General features: G+C 47.5%; 1 protein-coding gene across 1 annotated transcript in view; it reads left to right on the forward strand.

Annotated features, from left to right (window-relative positions):
* The window catches only part of KCNQ5 (potassium voltage-gated channel subfamily Q member 5), a 576,674-nt gene extending 558,074 nt beyond the window's left edge, over nucleotides 1-18,600 (forward strand). The window contains exons 11-13 of the mRNA XM_022590395.3: nucleotides 8,522-8,653; nucleotides 11,009-11,135; nucleotides 13,431-18,600. Of these exons, the coding sequence (XP_022446103.2) occupies nucleotides 8,522-8,653; nucleotides 11,009-11,135; nucleotides 13,431-14,261 (1,090 nt within the window). The 3' untranslated portion in view covers nucleotides 14,262-18,600. The remainder of the gene's footprint in view (nucleotides 1-8,521; nucleotides 8,654-11,008; nucleotides 11,136-13,430) is intronic.
* Nucleotides 18,601-19,034: the final 434 nt, after the last annotated feature.

Genomic DNA, 19,034 nt, shown 5'->3' on the forward strand with positions numbered 1-19,034 from the left:
CCGCGCACCGCGATGAAGAGTGGCCCCCGCTCGCCGCAACTAGAGAAAGCCCTCGCACAGAAACGAAGACCCAACACGGCCAAACATAAATAAATAAATTACAAAAAAAAAAAGGCTGAAGCCAGATTGTAAAGCCATTTTTTCAAATTACCTATGAGAATCTTTCACGCTAATAGGAACATAGGTGAGGCGTCAAGAATTTCTTTATATCTAGCAAAGACTCAACATGGGCTCGTCTAAAATCGCTCGGGTCTGATCAGCCAAGCGAAGAGCCACCGATGACTTGTCAGCTTCTGAGGGTGTGCAAAGCGGGCCTTGCCGTCACCCGGAGCGAGTGCTGAGGTTTTCGGGTTTTCTCGCCCTGTGCTCCACCTACTCCAGGAGGCGTGCACGTTCTCCTCTAAAATGTATTTTCAGCTCTGCATCCTTCTTAAACCTCACTTCAGGCAAGAATACCCCGCAAATAGAGAAGAAGAGGCACATGTTTGCCACTGTGGGTTTTTGTTAAATCCGCAAGCTGTTTAATCATCACCAGTCCCTAACTTTGCTGATGGCGTCTCTGCTGTTTTAGCAGAGATGGTGAGTTTGCAAGTTGCTATAAAGTCATTCTGGACAGCCAAGTCTGTGACACGTGACAGTACAGGACGCTGCTGGGGAACATTTTATGGACCACTTATGAGATTTTTTAAATCAGCTAATATACTCCCTGGAATATTCTTTTTATATATATAAATTTAGTTAGTTTTGGCTGCATCGGGTCTTCGTTGCTGCGCGCGGGCTTTCTCTAGTTGCAGCGAGCGGGCGCTACTCTTGGTTGCGGTGCGCAGGCTTCTCGTTGCGGAGCACGGGCTCTAGGCACGCGGGCTCAGTAGTTGTGACACGTGGGCTCAGTAGTTGTGGCTCCCAGGCTTAGTTGTTCTTCAGCACGTGGGATCTTCCAAGACCTGGGATCGAACCCATGTCCCCTGCATTGGCAGGCGGATTCCCAACCACTGCGCCACCAGGGAAGCCCTGGAATATTCTTTTTGTTTGTTTCTGTTTTGAGGATAATTGCTTGTGACCGCATTTTGCCCTGAGGCTGCATTAAACCAGTGTGTTCACGAAAAACGCACTTACTTTGCAGCATCTAATTTTTAACCTTTTATTTGGGTATAATTTAAACTGAATCTCCTATTCATTGCTGAGACAAAAACTGTTAAGGAGCAATCAGCATGTATGGGCACTTTATTTACTTATTTGTTTCACACTTTAAAATTTACACAGGATTTTACACTCCTAGGAAAATAAAATGCCCAAATGTGTTACCGTATTAGTGCTCACAAAAATCCTAGGAAGGAAAGTTACCCATTTGTAGACTTGCTTGTATCCAGAAGTTCTTACTTGCATTTTACTACTCTTATCTCTTTAAAAGAAGACCAAACAGAATGAACAGAAGAACTTACTAAATCCTGAATCTAAACCAATATTAAGCATTAGAAGAAAAACCCTACTCCCAGTGATGGGAACAATGTGACCACAGAACTTTCCCGACCCCTAAGTCAGCCAAGGGAGGTATCTGCCTGCCCCTTTCGTGAGGACACCTGGTAGATTGTATACAGTGGGGCTAATTTACGTCTCTATCAAGAGCTGAAAGCAAGAAAATGAGACTGGCCAGCGCATCCGGGCAGCCCTGGGGTTCCTTAGTCGCTGGCTAGTAGCCCAGTCTGAGATGACAGGATGGTAAAGGAGTCTCGGTATGCGATTCTATAACTAGTTTCGAAGAGTCTCAAAGCCTAGATACCGTATACACAAATGCAGACCTGTATTACTGGGTCATGATTATGTATTAACAGGAAAATAACATTAATGAATCACGCAACTAGTGATCCGCACGCCTTTGTTGGTGACCCACATTATCAAGTTCTGAGCCTGGTTGGCTGCCGAATCTGCCCCGTGATCAGCAGCGCCCCTTGACTGAACTCTAAAAGGCTCGAGAGGGCTGCCTCGGGAGAGGGTCAGCGACCAGAGGCCCTGGGTCACTTGCAGGACGAGCCCCGGGCCCCTCCTCTTCAGGCGGACAGATGCTGTATCTCTCCTGGGGAAGTCAGAATCAGGGGATTGAATTTGCTGAACAGCGAAAGAGGTGGGTATGGAACGCTTCTCAGTAGAGGTGACGGACACGACGCAGCGACATGAAGTGGGGCGCATCCACACCAAAAACATGAGGTCTGGGACATCAGGCGGCCATTTCTGAGCCCTGAGGAATTTGGTCATCTCTCCCGAGATGGGGGTGCATGTGGGAGAAGTCTGGGGTACACACTCCTCTCCTGCTTGTCTGCCTGCCCTCCTGACCGATCCCCGGCCTCCAGCACCGAGCCTGGCACGTCGTAGGCGCTCGGTGAATGTGTGACGAGTGACTGATTCGGTCCCTCTTTCCAGCATCACGCAGGGAAGCAACCACCCTGAGCTCGTCCAGGGCCCCAGGATCTGGGCACATGGGCTCTCGAGTCCTGTTAGAGCTCCTGGCGAGGGGACTGTTCCTCCCACCAGGTCGCCGCAGAGGGACCGACGGCTGCCACGTGGTCCCTGGAGGCTTCTTCAGCTCTTTCCCAGCACAGCCAGGGCCCACACACACACCGTGGTAGGAGGAGCTCGATGACTATTTATTGAAAGAATGAATGGACCCGTCACCTGGCACTTGCTTCCCCGTCCAAGGCAGTCCTTGAGAAGCTAATGGGACTTGTTAGCTGGCTCTCGCGCGGAACTTCGGGTCTTACTCCGGAAGCGGGGGCAGAAAGCACTGGGCTGTGTGTGACTGGGGGTCTGACACCCAGGCACACGGACGCGCTGCCTCGTGGGCACGATTTGTGTGACTCGGAAGACGACACGGACCCGCCGTCACTCCTTCCTAACCCAGCCCAGTCCCACCCCAGTCCCACCGCCTGTCAGTCGTTCTCAGCCTGGGCTGCGGGTTCCAGTCACCCGAGGAGGTTTATAAAGCCTCTGGATCAATTAAATGACGTTTCTGGAGGTGGGACCCAGGCATCGGCGTGTTTTAGGCTCCCTGGCTGATGGCAAGGGGCAGCGGGGGCCTGGGGACTCTGCCTTTACGTAAAGCCCATCAAGCCGCCTCCCTGGTCCAGCCGGCTGAGCCCTCCGCCCGCACGAGGTCTGGCTGTCGGCCGCCTGTCCGTCCGTCTGGTGGTGGCACAGTCACCGCCGCTTCTGTTTTCTAGTCGTTCTTATCTCTGCATATTCGTATGCAGGGTTTTTACCCTGACTCAGAGGCCTGGGACAAGACTTTTGCAAGATTCTGTAACTCGTGGCAGCACAACAAATGCACCTACACTTCCTTATAAGTGCACATGTGTTGTGTGTATATATAGCCTATATTCCACCCGGGGTTGAACTTTGCTGTGGTTAGTTCTTCGCGCTCAGAAAATCGCTTGAGCAGATTTCTTCCGTTTCCAGCCAGTTGCCAGTTGAGGTTTGTGGCGAATCTCTGGCCCCCTCTAGTGGTCACAGCGGAGCATGTCTGTTTCGAGCGTAGGTCTCCTCCGGGATTCCTAGCCTCTTAGGTACCCGTAGCATCGGAGGAGACTGGCTTCAGGGTCTTTTGCCCTTTGCTGCTGTATGAGCTCCAGGGGTGCAGTTTGCCCTCATGAGGAAAAGACAGTGAGAGTGCAACCTACTGCCCCGCCTTCTGTCCTCCACCGAAGGTCCTTCCAACAGCACCAGTAAGGACAAGCCATTCACTATGTGCCAGGCGTGTGAGCAAAAAGAGCCCTTCCATACCAAAGTCTCTTCTGTGCTGTTATTTTCTGTTAAAATATTAACATCTTAGCATTAAGACAATAGTAAACATTGTGATTAAGAGCTCAGCACTGGAGCCACACTGGCTCAGATCCCACGCTTACCAGCTGTGTAACCTCAGGCGACTTACTTAACCGTTCTTGGCCTCAGTTTCCTTATCTGCAGATTGGGGCCGACAAGAGTCCCCATCTCGCAGACTATACTGCCAAGTGCCGCCTGGCAGTGTTGTCATTTTAATCACTAAATGTACTCTAAAGGTCTGAATTTTACTCCGGAATGATTTGCCCAAACACTCCTTTCTACCAGGCAATACACAGATCATATTAAACTTCTTTTATAAGCGTCCATTAAAGTTTTCTGCCTCTTTTTCTGCCTGGCCTCAAGGCATTTCCTTGTGTCTACACCAGAGGTCACCAGCAAACGACAGGGTGGCGCCAAAGCCAACCCAATGCTGTGTTTGTAAATAAAGTTTTACTGGAACACATCTACATTCTCTCGTGTACGTACTGCCTGTGGCTGCTCTCATGCTACAGTGCAGACACGGGTGGCTTCAGTAGAGATCATGTGACCTACAGCCTGGCCCTTTACACAAAGAACTTCCAACCCCTTGTCTAGACTTTGGGTCCCTCTGATTTACATCCAGCTGCGTTAGGAGGGCAGAGATACATAACATTCAGGATTGCCTGTGTGAACCAAGCTTCCTCCCAACTCGGGGCTCTCCAACGCCAGCTCTCACCTTTTCCCTTCACCGCATAGTCGGAAGGCTTAGTACCTGACATGGAATGGTCTGGGAGAGAAAAAAAAAGTCGAAGAATTAAAAGGCCTTTCAAATTCATAGTCTAATAGCCACTTTGGACATTTTCCTCAATTGTCATCATCTTCATGTCTTTCCTGAAATCTAGAATTATTGAACCCTGGGCTTCATTTCTTCCTGCAGATAAGCAGAAAACGGCCTACTCACTCCACTTCGCAGAAGCTAAGTGCATCATGGGCAGCTGGTAGCTGGGAAACGTACACAGTAAAGCAAACCGATGACCAATGAGACCAATGTGTATATCCTACAACTTGGGTAAAGTAAGCAGAGGACCCCTAGAATTTGCGACAAAAGGGGAAACATTACAGTTATTAGGGGTGGGGAACCCACATTGGCCCAGGCCTGATTCTTGGGAGGGGCCTTGGAGGGAAGGAAGGGGGCCAGTTCAAGGGCAGAGTGCACTGGACCCCCTGGGAAGACAGAGCTGGCAGTGAGATGAATAGACTAACGTGGCCTCGGGTTTACTTGTGTGAGGGTCAGAGGGCACACAGAGGAGACAGGAGGAGGTCAGCGGACAGCTGGACATTCCCCTGAACCTTTACAAGTGTGCCTGCCCAAGAGCTGTCCTGTGGTGCGAGCTTAGTGGGGTATCAGCAACACGGGCCTTGTACTAGCTGTGTGACCTTGGACAGGTTACCCGACCTCCAGAGCCCTCGCTAGACCCAGATATCAAAGGTGGAAAACTCTTAGGGCTTCATGTTGACATAATGGAGGCAAAGGGCTCAGGGCAGGGCCAGCTGTTCAGCAAGGGCACAGTGATGGGAGACCCACCCCAAGGGAGGCGGTGGGGTGGGAGGACGAGGACTTCACCTCCCACCGCCAGCTCCGTGTCCAGGACAAGGATCCTGAGTACTCGGGTCAAGCTCGTTGTGGGCAGAGACAGAAGCCATTCTAGACATCCAGCGGGACCAGGGAAGTGAGGGGGCTTAGCTTAGTCTCCCAGATCTTCCACTCTCTACCTTCTGATTTCAACCATGAAAACCGAGTGCAGTCCCTGGAAAGGCGAGGGGATTGGGTGGAGGGAGGGAAGCGGAGGTGACTGGATGGTATAACCATCTCGAATCGCCCAGCCCTGATGACCGGGGTCTTGGCTCAGAAGGGTCATCATACAGTGGCCAAGATGGTCAGGGAGCACGCCTCCCATCCTTGCCCTCCTGGAGCAGGCCTGGCACACAGGAGTTTTGGAAGCATCTACAGCAGTCTCTTAGGAACAGAAAACTAAGCTTATACTCTGTTTAGACTTTAACCACATGTGTTCATCCCTGTGTTCTTGATGGTCCTGTGATATATAAAACTCATTCAGCAGTTGAATTACTTTCCCACCAGGCCCTCCCCTCCCCACCTTGGATGGTTTCGTTTTGCTGTTAGCACTTTCTTTACATTTGGTACTTACTGGGTTATGGTGTCATTTATTCCTTGACTTTCAATGTTTTTTCCTTTCTCCTTACTTTCTCATAATGATATCTTATAATTTGTGATTTAGTTGTTCTGTGAAATCCAAATTATGTTAGTAATTTGAGGAAAAAGAATACTATATTTTCATGGTTTTCAGAAGCATCTCTATTTAACGGATTCTTTTCTGAATCAGGCAGGGTCCTAATCATTAATGAATACACAAATTTGTTTTACTTTAGAAAGTTTTTGGTATTCACAAAAGAGAGTCAGAGTCTTATGGTCTCCCTGAAATGCGCCTCGAAGAGCTCAGATCTGTTCCGTTCAGAAGGTGTCAGGAGTCTGCCTTGGCACAGAACAGCATGAACAGCTTTGGGTGACCAGAGAGGAGCTCGTTCACATCCGTTTCTTCAGCGAGCATGTACTGAATCGCTGATCCTTGCCAGGGAGCTTATGAGCTGCTGGGATGAAAAACACAGCTTCTGACCTCAGTGAATCTCCTGGAGAGGTCCGTGCTTGAGCTGAACCTGAACAGTTAGCATTTCGGGTAGTGTGCCAAGACAGACCTCTGAGAAATGAGCACTTTGATGACGAGAGAATCTGGAAGGGCTGGTGTGGGGCTGCAGGCAGAAGAGCAGGTGGAGATGGACGATCGCCTGGGGAGAAGAGGGGCGCTACCTCCGCCCGTCACCCCCTTCCCTAGCCAGGCGGAGCCTCCAGACCGACAGAGACAGCCCTGCAGTCAAGGACCTCCTACAGCCTGGTGGAGGCCTTATATAAGCAAGTAATCACAGTGTAGCATGTTAGTTACTAAAACGAAGGTTAATAGACAAGTGACTAACTGCTTGGAAAGAACTGCAGAAATTTCCATTAAAACAGCGACGTTAGAACCGAGTCTTAAGTATCCTGTAGGACTTCAGGAAGAGGAAAGCCCTCGAGTTCCAAGGAGGAAGTGAACGAGGATGAGGTGAGGGGGCGGGCAGAGGCCAGGCCACCCACGGCCTTGCAGGATGTGCTAGGGAACGTGATGCTCACCCCGTAGGCCAGGGAAAACCAATGTGGTAGAGAAAGGGGGTAAGAATATTAAGGACAAATGGTTCAGGCATGATTAGGAGACAGTCAGATTGAAGTTAACAATTCCAGGATTGAGTTTGGGGCTTTATAACCAGTTGCAATCAGCTATCGCTTAGGATAGGAAATTTTCCACTTAAACGCTACTTTTGTCCCTAATCTTCCCACTTTCCTCCAAGGAACAGTAAGTTTTGGTTCATAGAGCCTAGTTGACTGATCTGCAGCCTGGGACCCATGAGCGTGATAATAAGAGTCTATGAGCCAATTAATAGTTGAATAAACACCAACAAGTTTAACATTTACCTGCAGTAAGGCTGGACAGATTCATTAAAATGCTGTGCTGCTTTGCTTTCCCCAGGAATTATATCAAGTTATTGCAGTAACTGGTTATCTTAAGCAGCTTCGCTGTTCATGACATCATGAAATTTATTGACGAAGTACTGTTTTAAAACACGGAGTCCATGTTGGGGGAGACATTGTAATTAAAAAGACCTCTGGTGGGCAAAGGAGGGACTTCCCTGGCGGTCCAGTGGTTAAGACTCCATGCTTCCACGTCAGGGGACATGGGTTCGATCCCTGGTCGGGGAACTAAGATCCCATATGCCACTCGGTGCGACCAAATAAATAAATAAAATCTCTGGCTCTGAAGAGTTTAGACATCCAGCTTAGTTGATGAGTGTGTTATGTTTGAAAAAAAACAAAAATAAACCCTTGGGTACCTAATTGAGCAGTATTCTGCAGAAATAATTTATGAAATTTTTCATAAATTTCTATACAAATGTACATTTCCCTAAAGAGAATGAGAGTTTCGTAGCACATCTGCATCTCAAAAATGTATATAGTTACATAAAAGACCATTTTAACAACTTTTTTTTTTTTTTTTTTTTTTTGCGTACGCGGGCCTCTCACTGCTGCGACCTCTGCCGTTGCGGAGCACAGGCTCCAGACGCGCAGGCTCAGCGTCCATGGCTCCCAGGCCCAGCCGCTCCGGGGCATGTGGGATCTTTCAAGACCGGTGCACGAACCCATGTCCCCTGCATCAGCAGGCGGACTCTCAACCACTGTGCCACCAGGGAAGCCCAACTTTTATATTTTTATAGGGATGCATTCACTGGGTGTTGATCTTGGACTTCTTGGGGTTACATGGAAAAGGTAGAATTGCATTTTGACTTTGATTTTAATTTAGGGTTTCAATGGACATTAAAAAGGTGCAAGACTTATTAATGTTTAGTCTCTTTTTTAGTGTGTTTTTCTACATTCAAGCTGTGCCTTACAGGAGATATTCTTAAATTGTCCACTGTAACCTCGGGCTTTCATGTTGCATTTCTGCAGGAGCTTAAAATAATTTGATGCATGATGTTTTTCCCCCAGAGTTTCCTCTATATACTAGTGAGCCATTTGGGTGTTTTAGTGAAGTTATGAAGATTCATATGTAGTATGTTGCTCTTACAGAATTATGAAGTTTCACGTCGCAAAACGGAAGTTTAAGGAAACATTACGCCCGTATGACGTAAAAGACGTCATCGAACAGTATTCTGCTGGTCACCTGGACATGCTGTGCAGAATTAAAAGCCTGCAAACACGGTGAGCAACGCGAGGGTTACTTGTTTTACAGGAACAGGCACAGAAACTGTCTGAGAGGAACGTCTCCCTAGTAGAGAAAACTCTTGAATTCCATGTTTCTAACTCTTTTTTTAGTGAACAGCTGGACTTTTGCGTTGAAACGTAGATTTTATTTAAAAGTAAATCAGTCATTAAAAGCCTCAATGTATCGACAGTGTCTCAGTGTCTCACCTGTGAAAATGGGGTATTGGCAGTGGCTGCCTAGGGTCTTGGTGAGGATTGAATGAGTTAATGCAGGGTCACCGAGTGCTCGGGGAGTGTTAATGGTTGGTGCTGCTGTCATTTCCGTTATCGCCTGAATCCTAACCATCCTTCAGAGGAAAGCTAGTCTTTCTCCTTCGTTAAACTTGACCCACCATCCAGCCCACAAAGACAGACCTGTCCCTCCTCTGAGCCCCTAAAGCGACTAGAGTCCACTGCAGGGAGTAAAAGCGCGGCTCACCTTGGAACACTGTGCCGGAGAGTCAAACTGAGGACCCAGGGTTGACTCTTATACTGCTGCCCTGTGGGAAGCTTGTTCCCCTGGCCCTGGACCCAGTCTGGGCCCTTCCCTTCATGCCTGTCCTGCACGGGGCTAGATACACACCGTCTTGCCAGGGAGCATCTTCTCTAGTGGTTGAAAGGAATGAGTTCGGTATGTTATTTCAAACATGTGTTTGATTGTGTCATCTTGAAGCCAAAATATTTAGTCAGTTTCATTTTTTTTAACAGCCTTGCTTCACTATCAGGCCCCAACTACCAGCATTCGATTGAACAGTTCTTAAAACACAAGGACTGAGTCTTCAATGTTTGTCTATGCCCAGAGCACACTTAGCCCAGGGTGAGGCATATACTAGGCCCTTGGTAAAATACCTGTTGATTTCTATAACATTAGTTACAGAAATCACGGGTTTTTTTGGTTCATTTCATTCAGCAGGTAAGTATTGAACCTGCAATGTGTGCTGGGCACCCTGGGCACCCAGAGATGAACAAATGACCCAGTCCTTGTAGAGTGGCAGTTGAATGGATTAGATGTCATGACTGCCTGTACCCCTGTGCACACAAAGTAAACTGGAAAGTTGAGTCAATATTCCTTATAATTCAGTTCTAAAACACACAAAAACGAGGAGAGTAAGTGTCCAATTTAGGCTGACTAGGTCTCCTTGGAAATTGTTTTAAATCACCTGTGATCCTGTTACAGTCTCTGCGCAGGTAGCCAAGGTTTTCCAAGTCCTTTCACAGAACTACCTAAGGCTCCCAACGTTTTTGTTTGCTTGTTTGTTTATTACAAATGTAATTGGTCTTCTTTTATTTTTCTTCATAGTGATAGGGTCACTAGTTAAAATACACTGTAAAATCTGCAATTTAAATTTTATTTCATGCTGCATTGTAGAAATAGTTTACATAAATAGTGTCCATTTAATCATTTAAAACAAAGGTTAAATGTAAATTAGGATCCTGTATTTATTCCTATGATTATTTATGATTTTCTGATAAAGTTTTATTTTTCTGAGGGTGAAGGAATTAATGTTTTTTAAAGTAAGATACCTTTAAACTAAACTGATAATTTCCAGAAATCAATTGACCTGGAGAGAATGCCATAACATTACAAACAGGATTTTTTCATTTAACATATGTTTGTTCAATTGGTTTTGTTGTTTCTTTGTTTTTATTGACGTATAGTTGATTCACGATGTTGTGTTAGTTTCAGGTGTACAGCAAAGTGATTCAGTTATACGTGCATTTATATCTTTTTTTTTTTCAGATTCTTTCCCCTTATAGGTTATTGCAAAATATTGAGTATAGTTCCCTCCCAATGTTTCTATAAAGTTCAACTGCTGCAGAATTTGCGGAACTAATCTGGAGTTTCTTGCCTATGTGCTGTGTGTATACTGTCCAACTAGAAATCCTGAGATGGAGACTACAGCTTTCTTATCTGCTTATCTTCCATATGTCAGATGTATGATAAATGGTCACTGAAAAATCTGTTCTATTATTAACATGAAATAGTCATAATTATGATTTTGTCATTTTTAAGTGGTTGAATTCAAGAAACACCTGGTCAGGGGTGGAAACAGACGAATTACTTGGTAGTTTAGGACATTTTTGCCTCCAGAAGATCAGCCATAAGTGATTTCATCATGGACTAGAATAATGAGAAAATTAACCTTGTGTAATTTTCATGTGAAGAAAATAAGCACGTCAGCTGGAAGAAGTTCATTTTTATTTCCTCTTACGTAAATAGAGATGATTGTATTTTTCTTTTCAAAACCCTTCCTTCCAGCCTAGGGCAGTGTCCACCTTCAGCACTCATAATCAGATCTCTTTCTCTGCTAGTGTGGATCAAATTCTTGGGAAAGGGCAAATCACATCAGATAAGAAGAGCAGAGAGAAAATAACCGCAGAACATGAGACCACAGATGACCTCAGCATGCTCGGCCGAGTGGTCAAGGTTGAAAAACAGGTACAGCTCAACTAAACTGCTTAACTTCTTAGCCAGATTTTTTTCCAGTTTTATTGAGATATAATTGACGCATATCGCTGTATAAGTTCAAGGCATACGACATAATGGTCTGACCTCCATATACTGTGAATGATGACCACAGTAAGCTTAGCCTCCATCATCTCATAGAGACACAATAAAAAGGAAAGCACAAAAAGAAAACAACTTGTTTTCCTTGTGATGAGAACCCTTAGGATCCACTCTGTTAACACCTTCCTGGGTACCACGCAGCAGTATTAGCTATAGTCATCCCCTTGTGCATCGCACCCCCAGCACTTGTTTATCTATAACTAGGAATCGGTACCTTCCGGCCACCTGCCTCCGGTCCCCTCCCTCCACCCGCTGCCTCTGGTCACCATGAATCTGATCCTTTTTCTATGTGTTTGGGAAGGGGGTTGTTTTTTGTCGTAAATTCCACATAAGTGAGATCATACAGTATTCGTGTTTCTCTGCCTGACCTATTTGACTTAGCATTATGCTCTCCAGGTCCATCCCTGTTGTTGCAAATAGCTGGATTTCCTCGTTTTTTTATGGCTGAGTAATATTCCATTGTGTATATTTATATATACACACACCACAACTTATTTATCCATTGATCTGCAGTGGACACTTGTCTCTGAGTCTTGGCTATGAACATGGGGTTGCAGACATCTTTCTGAGTTAATTTTTGTTCCCTCTGGATATAGTCCCAACAGTGGAAGTGCTGGATCATGTGGTAGCTCTATGTTTAATTTCCTGAGGAACCTCCATACAGTTTTCCACAGTGGCTGCACCAGTTGACATTCCCACCAACAGTGCAGGAGGGCTCCCTTTTCTCCACACCCACATCAGCATTTGTTATCTCTTATCTTTTTGATGACGGCCATTCTAATAGGAGTGAAGTAGCCAGAATTTTTTTTTAATCAAAACTGATTATAGGCAGTTGGATGTATTTTAGTGAGTAATAGATTTTAAAAGGAATAAAATCAAGAAAGAGCAAATAAATTAAATTTTCTTTATGCATAGACAGTGTTTCTCTAAAACACCTGGATTTCCATATAAGAAATAGAAAATTTCCTCTCATCAATTAATACTCGAACTGCAAACAACTATAGACTTCCAAGAGTAGAATAACAAAGATCTAGTTTTTATTTGTGTTTTGGTTATTTTCATTGTCTCTCTTATGTCAATTAAAAAACAAAAGCATAATAACTATGGTAGTGCACTGAATGTTTGTTGACCCTGAGAGTGTATCATCTCATACAAAGACAGTTTTTAGAAATCAAAATGCTCCCCCAATTTAATTATAAATATTCCAAGCATTTTATACCTTTATTTTTAAATTTAGAATCGCCTAGATTGATATCTAGGGTCTTTTTTTTGTTTTTTTGTCTGTACCGCACAGCTTGTGGGATCTAGTTCCCTGACCAGGGATGGAACCCGGGCCTCCTGCGGTGGAAGCGCAGAGTCTTAACCACTGGACCATCAGGGAAGTCCCAGTATCTAGGGTCTTGATTTCTTACAGAATCAGTTCCCTGCTAGGCAGCAGTAAAGTCCCAGAATGTCTTCAGAGAAGAGGCTGAGGAAGGGCAACCTGATCGGGGAGGAGGGTCTGGAAGTTGCTTTGTACAGCGCTTATATGGTTTTTGAAACATCAATTTTATCTTATTTTTTTTATAATTTATTTTATTTTATCTTTGCGTTGGGTCTTCATTGCTGTGCGCGGGCCTTTCTCTAGTTGTGTCGAGCGGGGGCTACTCTTCGTTGCGGTGCGAGGGCTCATTGCGGTGGCTTCTCTTGTTGCGGAGCACGGGCTCTAGGTGCGCGGGCTTCAGTAGTTGTGGTTCACGGGCTTCAGTAGCTGTGGCTCGCGGGCTTCAGTAGTTGTGACTTGTGGGCTCTAGAGTGGAGGCTCAATAGTTGTGGCGCATGGGCTTAGCTGCTCTGTGGCATGTGGGATCCTCCCGGACCAGGGCTCGAACCCGTGTCCCCTGCATTGGCAGGCGGATTCTTAACCACTGCGCCACCAGGGCAGCCCCTGAAAATCAATTTTAAAGGCTGGGGAGGCAGAAGGGCGCCAGTGGAGACCAGGCGGACGGACGGCGGAGCGTCCTGCCTCTCAGCCGTCCGTTCCCGCCCTCACGGCTGGAAGGGGCATCCTGAGCTGGTGCCCAGTCAGGACTGCGTACGACTTGCCTCTCCGGACTTCACTGTGCAGGCACAGCCGGACTTCTTTCTACATTCTTATCAACAGGTGTACGTTTTCCCCTCTTTCAGGTCCAGTCCATCGAGGCCAAGCTGGACTGCCTGCTGGACATCTACCAGCAGGCCCTGCGGAAAGGCTCCGCGTCGGCCCTCGCACTGGCCCCCCTGCAGACCCCGCCTTTCGACTGTCAGCAGACCTCGGACTATCAGAGCCTGGCCCCGCCCGGCGGCCGCCTGCCCCGCTCCGCCAGCGCGGGCCTGGCTCGGGGCCTGCAGCTCATCCTCACGCCTGGCGAGCTGGGCGCGCAGACCTTGTACGCGCTGAGCCCCCCGGCGGCCCAGGGGCCCGGGAGCCCGGAGGACGGCCCGGCAGCGGCGGGGGTGGGCGCGGCCCGGCCGGTGGCTCCCGCCACCCTGCAGATCCCGGCCCCGCTGCCCGCCCTGGGGGCCCTGGCCCCCGGCCCCGCGGGCCCGCACGAAGGCCTCCCCGACGTCTCCGCCCGCCTCGAGGCCGCCAAGGAGCGCGCGCTGCGCCAGAGCCTCGACCTGGACGGCGCGGCCCTGCTATCTGTCCGGCCCGCGGCGGCCCAGGACCGGGGCAAGTCGGCGTCGGTGCAGAACCTGATCCGGTCCGCGGAGGACCTGGACGTGCCGCTGTCGGGGAGCGAGTCCAGCGGCTCCAGGGGCAGCCAAGATTTTTACCCCAAATGGAGGGAATCCAAATTGTTTATAACTGATGAAGAGGCGGGTCAGGAGGAGACCGGGTCGGACGCCTTGCACGCGGGGCCGCCGGCCCGGGAACCCGCCCTGGCGTCGGACTGTCTCAGGACTGGACGGTCCCGATCATCTCGGAGCGCAGGAGCCACGGAGGCCCTCGGCCGGGCCCATGCCAGGCTGAAATGAGGCCCTCGCTCGCTTCCCTTGCCCCGCAGCCTCTCAGCCATACACGTCGCTGCATGAACTCTTCGGGAAGCCCTTCTCAAAAGTTGAATGCCCAAGAATCAGGAAGAGCAGGAAAGGCAGTGTCCAAGCCCGTTACCTTTTAATTGCATGACAATGCATGTTCAGGGGACGGCTGAACTTCCCAGGTAGGACAACATTACCCCTCATTCAGGAAGGTACCTCGCGTTAAAACTCCTGAGAAATCAACACTGCTGGTGCTGTGGTGTGTGTGAAAATGTCAAGGTCAGGTCGTTTATAAGATTGGACTCTGTCTTTTGAAATGATGGGAGTAAGCGCCTTCAAATTTCAGGCATTTCTGCTTTGTGGTAAAACACAGAATACAGTTTCAGAATTAGGCCATGACGTGCGTACACGTAAACATAGTATCAGCGGCCGATAGGGTGTCCAGTAAAGCAGAATTGGGGAATCACAGAAACGGCTGCCTGTCCAAGACGTACTTGCCAACCCGCTCCTATTCAGGCATTTTATTATTAATGTAATTTGAATGTCAGTTCGTATGCTTTTGGTGACTTAACGCTGTGGCCAGCAGCTTTGCACGTCATTTTCATGTTCTTTATGATGAGAATGTTCTTCGGTTAGAAAATGGGCAAACAGTGAAAGTCAAGGCCAGTGGGGCAAATAGGCTGACTCGGACACATCTGACTTCAGTGGAAACGTATTCCCTGACGGCTCGCTCCATCAGCTGTTACACAAGCAAACCAAGTCCTGAGAAGCGGACAGCCGGCCGGGCAGGGCTGATCCGTGTGTCCTGCAGCGCTCTCCACTGCAGGCAAGTGCGAGAGGCTCTTCCCACGGCTGATACACACGCAGGATCCTGGGAGCAGACGTGTGAGTGAGACGGGGATGGAAAAGGCTTGAAAAGAATCCAGACACGACACCGGGAAACAAGTGAGCTCAAGAAAATGACTTCCCCCTCCAGGGCCGTGAGACGGAGGGAAACAAACCAAAAGGGAAGACCTTGATTTTTTAGAAAACGAATATTGCTAAGGAATTCAACTACCTAAACATCCCTTATTCTTATATATAAGCAGAGAATTTTGAAAGGCATTTATTTTTTAATATGCCCTGAATGTCTTTTGCTATTAGGTAGTACATTTTGCATATGGAAGGCTAAAACTAAACGTCCTTTACTTTTTATACTGTAGTGCACATTTTCTATTCTTCCCAAGAATGTTGCCCCCAATCTGAAATTACTGGCTCAGTTTCCTGGTACAAACATTTTATGGTTCAAAGTCAGGTAACACTGGCAGGGTCTGCGAATCAAAGCACTTAATAATATAGCATGGCAGCAAAAAGACCAAGGGACACCAAAGGAGAAATGTATGTACCAGAAAGCAAGCAAAGTTGACCGCTTGTTAGAAACCAGCCTCGCTAGCCCAGACCGTCAGAACTTCAGCCAAGGTAACGGCACCCAAAGGGCCAGGAGAAGCGAGAGAACTCTGGTTAAACTCTCACCACAGAAGGACTTAAAAAGGAAGAGTTTTTTCCTTGGCGGTAGTGCTGCCTCCGGGAAAACTTTCCCAGCGGCCAGGAGGACCAAGCAGGGCTGTCGCCGGCCGCCCAGAGGCCAGAAGATGCCCTGACACCCGCCAAGTCCCTCCCAACTCTCTCCCCAGCCGGGTTTCTCCACCCCAGACTCCCCCCGCGACTTTTCTTCTCCACAGGCTTATGGACTCCCTGCCACAAGTTCCCTTCTGGACTTCACCAGCCGACATCCCCAAGTAAACCGCTTCTCCACTCACCGAAAATGCGCTTCTCAGCCTTTTAAGACCCTGTCCTTTTTGATAAACACTGAAATTTGGCAACATTCCTCTTCTCGCCCCACCGGGATCCTAGCACACTCCCCCGGAGCGTGTCATTCAGAGTGTGCTTGGGTGCTGGAGATATGCAGAAGAGAGTCTAAATTTTACACTCCAGTTAAGAAGAGGTTCTCAAGCTTTCGAAGCCATTATTTTCATTTTCGAAACATAGAGTGTTAGTAAAAAGTATTAAATGCAATGTTTCATCTACCCATGTCTCCACTCAAAGTTGTGATCCATCCTCCCAAGGAGGTTGTACACAAGAACAAACACACACACACACACACACACACACACACACACACACACACACACCCCTCCACTGACCCGAAGCCAGACCCCCGCCACGCACGGCAGGCCTCTCCAGGTATCAGCCGAGGAAGAGGCAGGAGAGAGCAGCTTTCGGGTAGCACTGAGTCTTGGACACGCTCTGTCTGGGTCAAACCCCACTGGCAGCAGGAGCTCTGAATGTACGGGGGACCCCTCCTTTGGCCCCTTTAGGCCTCACACATAGTACAGTTCATCGGGCGTTGCTGAAGACGGAAGATTCAGAAACAAACCTAAGCCCATCACTGAGGGTTACCCACAGCCCCGCGTGGTAAATCATGTTAGGAAAAGCTTTCATACATCCAAGCCATGACCATTTTGTGTCTGTCTTTCTTACTCTATAGCGCAAAAAGTCCTGGATGTCGAAAGCCGGTTGTCTTGTGTGAAAACTGGAGGGTTGTGTCTGCTCTGTTCCTCTCGGCGGAGCCGAGAGAGGCCTCCCACTTACACTTAGCAAAGTCCCTTCGGTCAACCCCAGACGGCGTCTCGAAGCACAAGTTAGCTGAGCGCTGATCAGCCGCCGGCTTTCTGGGGTCCGTGTTCGTCTGCCTTCTGCAGTTCGTGGGGCTGATAAAGCCACCGCTTCCTGGCAAACATCCCTTCTAGGAGGTGAACTGAGAAATTTTGCTCTGTCTGATCTAAATGTTTGCATTTTGTTCAACTAAATTAACACGTGTAGATTGCAAGTTTCGTTTAAAGAAGACACTTGACTGAGTTTTTAAGTCTTTATCTCCTGTTCTAAGGTGCCTTTCTTGCCTCCCCTTGGCTCAGTGATTCTGAACATTCTTAATTTGCCAGTAAAGTCTAAGAGAGGAGGAAATCAGGCACAAAGTGACTAATTCTCATGCCTGTTTGCAAAGCAAACTATAAGGAATGATGCAAGTGAGCAACTAAGTGAATAGGTCACTTCATCCAGATTGAAAAAAATACCATAAATGTTAACTTATCTCCCCAGAAGCTATTTTTTGCCTTAAAATGACATGGTTGTGTTTTTGTAAGAGAAACTTAATTTAATATAATTATGTGCATTTAAGTGAGCAGTTCTGGAAGTCGTGTATGACAATGCAGTTGTCTGTTTCCTGAAAACAAATAAATCAGGAATATCATATCCATTTCAAGCTACCATTCAAATGTAATTTCCTTTGCTCTCTTTTACTGGGATTATTTGTTTTAAAGTAAAACATTAAAAAGATGTCTATAAACAGCTAGTGTGACTGCTTTCATCTCGTCCTAACTGGTTTGTTCTGAACTAACTGGGTCCCAGTCGATGAAACTGATCGTATACAGACTTGGGGTTGAAATTAAAAATTACCTTTTTCCAGTGTTGCTGAAGAAACCATTGGTAACTGGGGAAGAGGAGAGATGATTTGCAAATGTTGTTGAGGGTATCATAAGAAAAATTAACTTGATATTATACTGAATATTTATTTTTATATGTTTTTAATTTGATATATCAAAACAGATGCCAGCGCATATGAGCCTTGTGTCAGCTATAATAAAAGGGTTTGCTAAACGAGTGATAAGAAGTGGGGACCAGCAGGTCCCCAAATGCTGGAACCCCTGGCTGCTCAGAATGACCATTTGTAGCACCTACCCAGCGCTGCCCAACCAGGGGGCTTCTGCTCCAAAAGGGATCTTCCCCTTCTGCCCTAGAACCGCCCCCTCCTTCTGTTCCACTAGCAGTTTTGCACGGTGTACATCGGTAACCGCAGTGGAATTATTTGAAAGGAGGCTCAGAGTGTTAGAGCTCTGGAATGCAAAGCAACAAAGCCCTGAGAGAGCCGCCTTAGACGCAGGAGCAAGGGTGAGGGGCTGTCGCGTGAGGGGCCTCCCCCCGTGTCTCTGAGGAGCGCACCCAGGTCTCCCTGCCTGTCCTGTCACCTTCCGGAGACGACGAGTGAAAATAATCAGCAAACTTGGAACGTGCTTGCTTTGACCAACTCAAAAACGTAAACAGCTTCCAAACGCTTCCGCACCTACCTTACAGCCCCTCCCAGTCCCGCCTTTAAAAGCAAAATATACGGACAATTAGTCTACCCTCATCATGGGTACAAGCAGGTTCCCAGACCTTGAAGTGCCCACTTTCATCATCCTGCTTTCGACTACTTCAAGCACCTGGTACAAGTAAAAATTGCTTCTTTAATTTTTAAAAAGTTTTAATTAGTTACAATAAGACTTCACCCTCTGGCCTACCTAACTCCAGGTTATTGAGGTTTTTACTACATTTCCAAGCAGAAATGTATCAGATACGCTACGTGCAAACTACAGATTACGCACTGCCCTGAAATCACAGCACCACAAGACTGGTGAAGGGCAATTTTTCTGTTGCGATAAATAAATAGAAAACCCGAAGGCACATTGGTGTGATAGATTTCTTTGCCCGTTCCCATGGCCCGTTCACGCCTATCATGGTTTTGTTGCCTAGTTCAAGTCCAGTGCGCTCCGGGCTAATCACCGGGGTCCAGGCTTCCCACACACCGTCACCGACTTTCTCAACTTCTCACCTGCTTGCAATTTTTTTTTTTTTTTTTTTAGTGAGGCCCATCTCTTTCCATTACTTGCTTCTCCTTCCCCTTTCCTTTGCCTA

This window comes from Delphinapterus leucas, chromosome 12, assembly GCF_059928025.1.
Source record: "Delphinapterus leucas isolate spDelLeu-1000000601 "Yukka" chromosome 12, BTC_Dleu_Yukka2, whole genome shotgun sequence".
Taxonomy (NCBI): domain Eukaryota; kingdom Metazoa; phylum Chordata; class Mammalia; order Artiodactyla; family Monodontidae; genus Delphinapterus; species Delphinapterus leucas.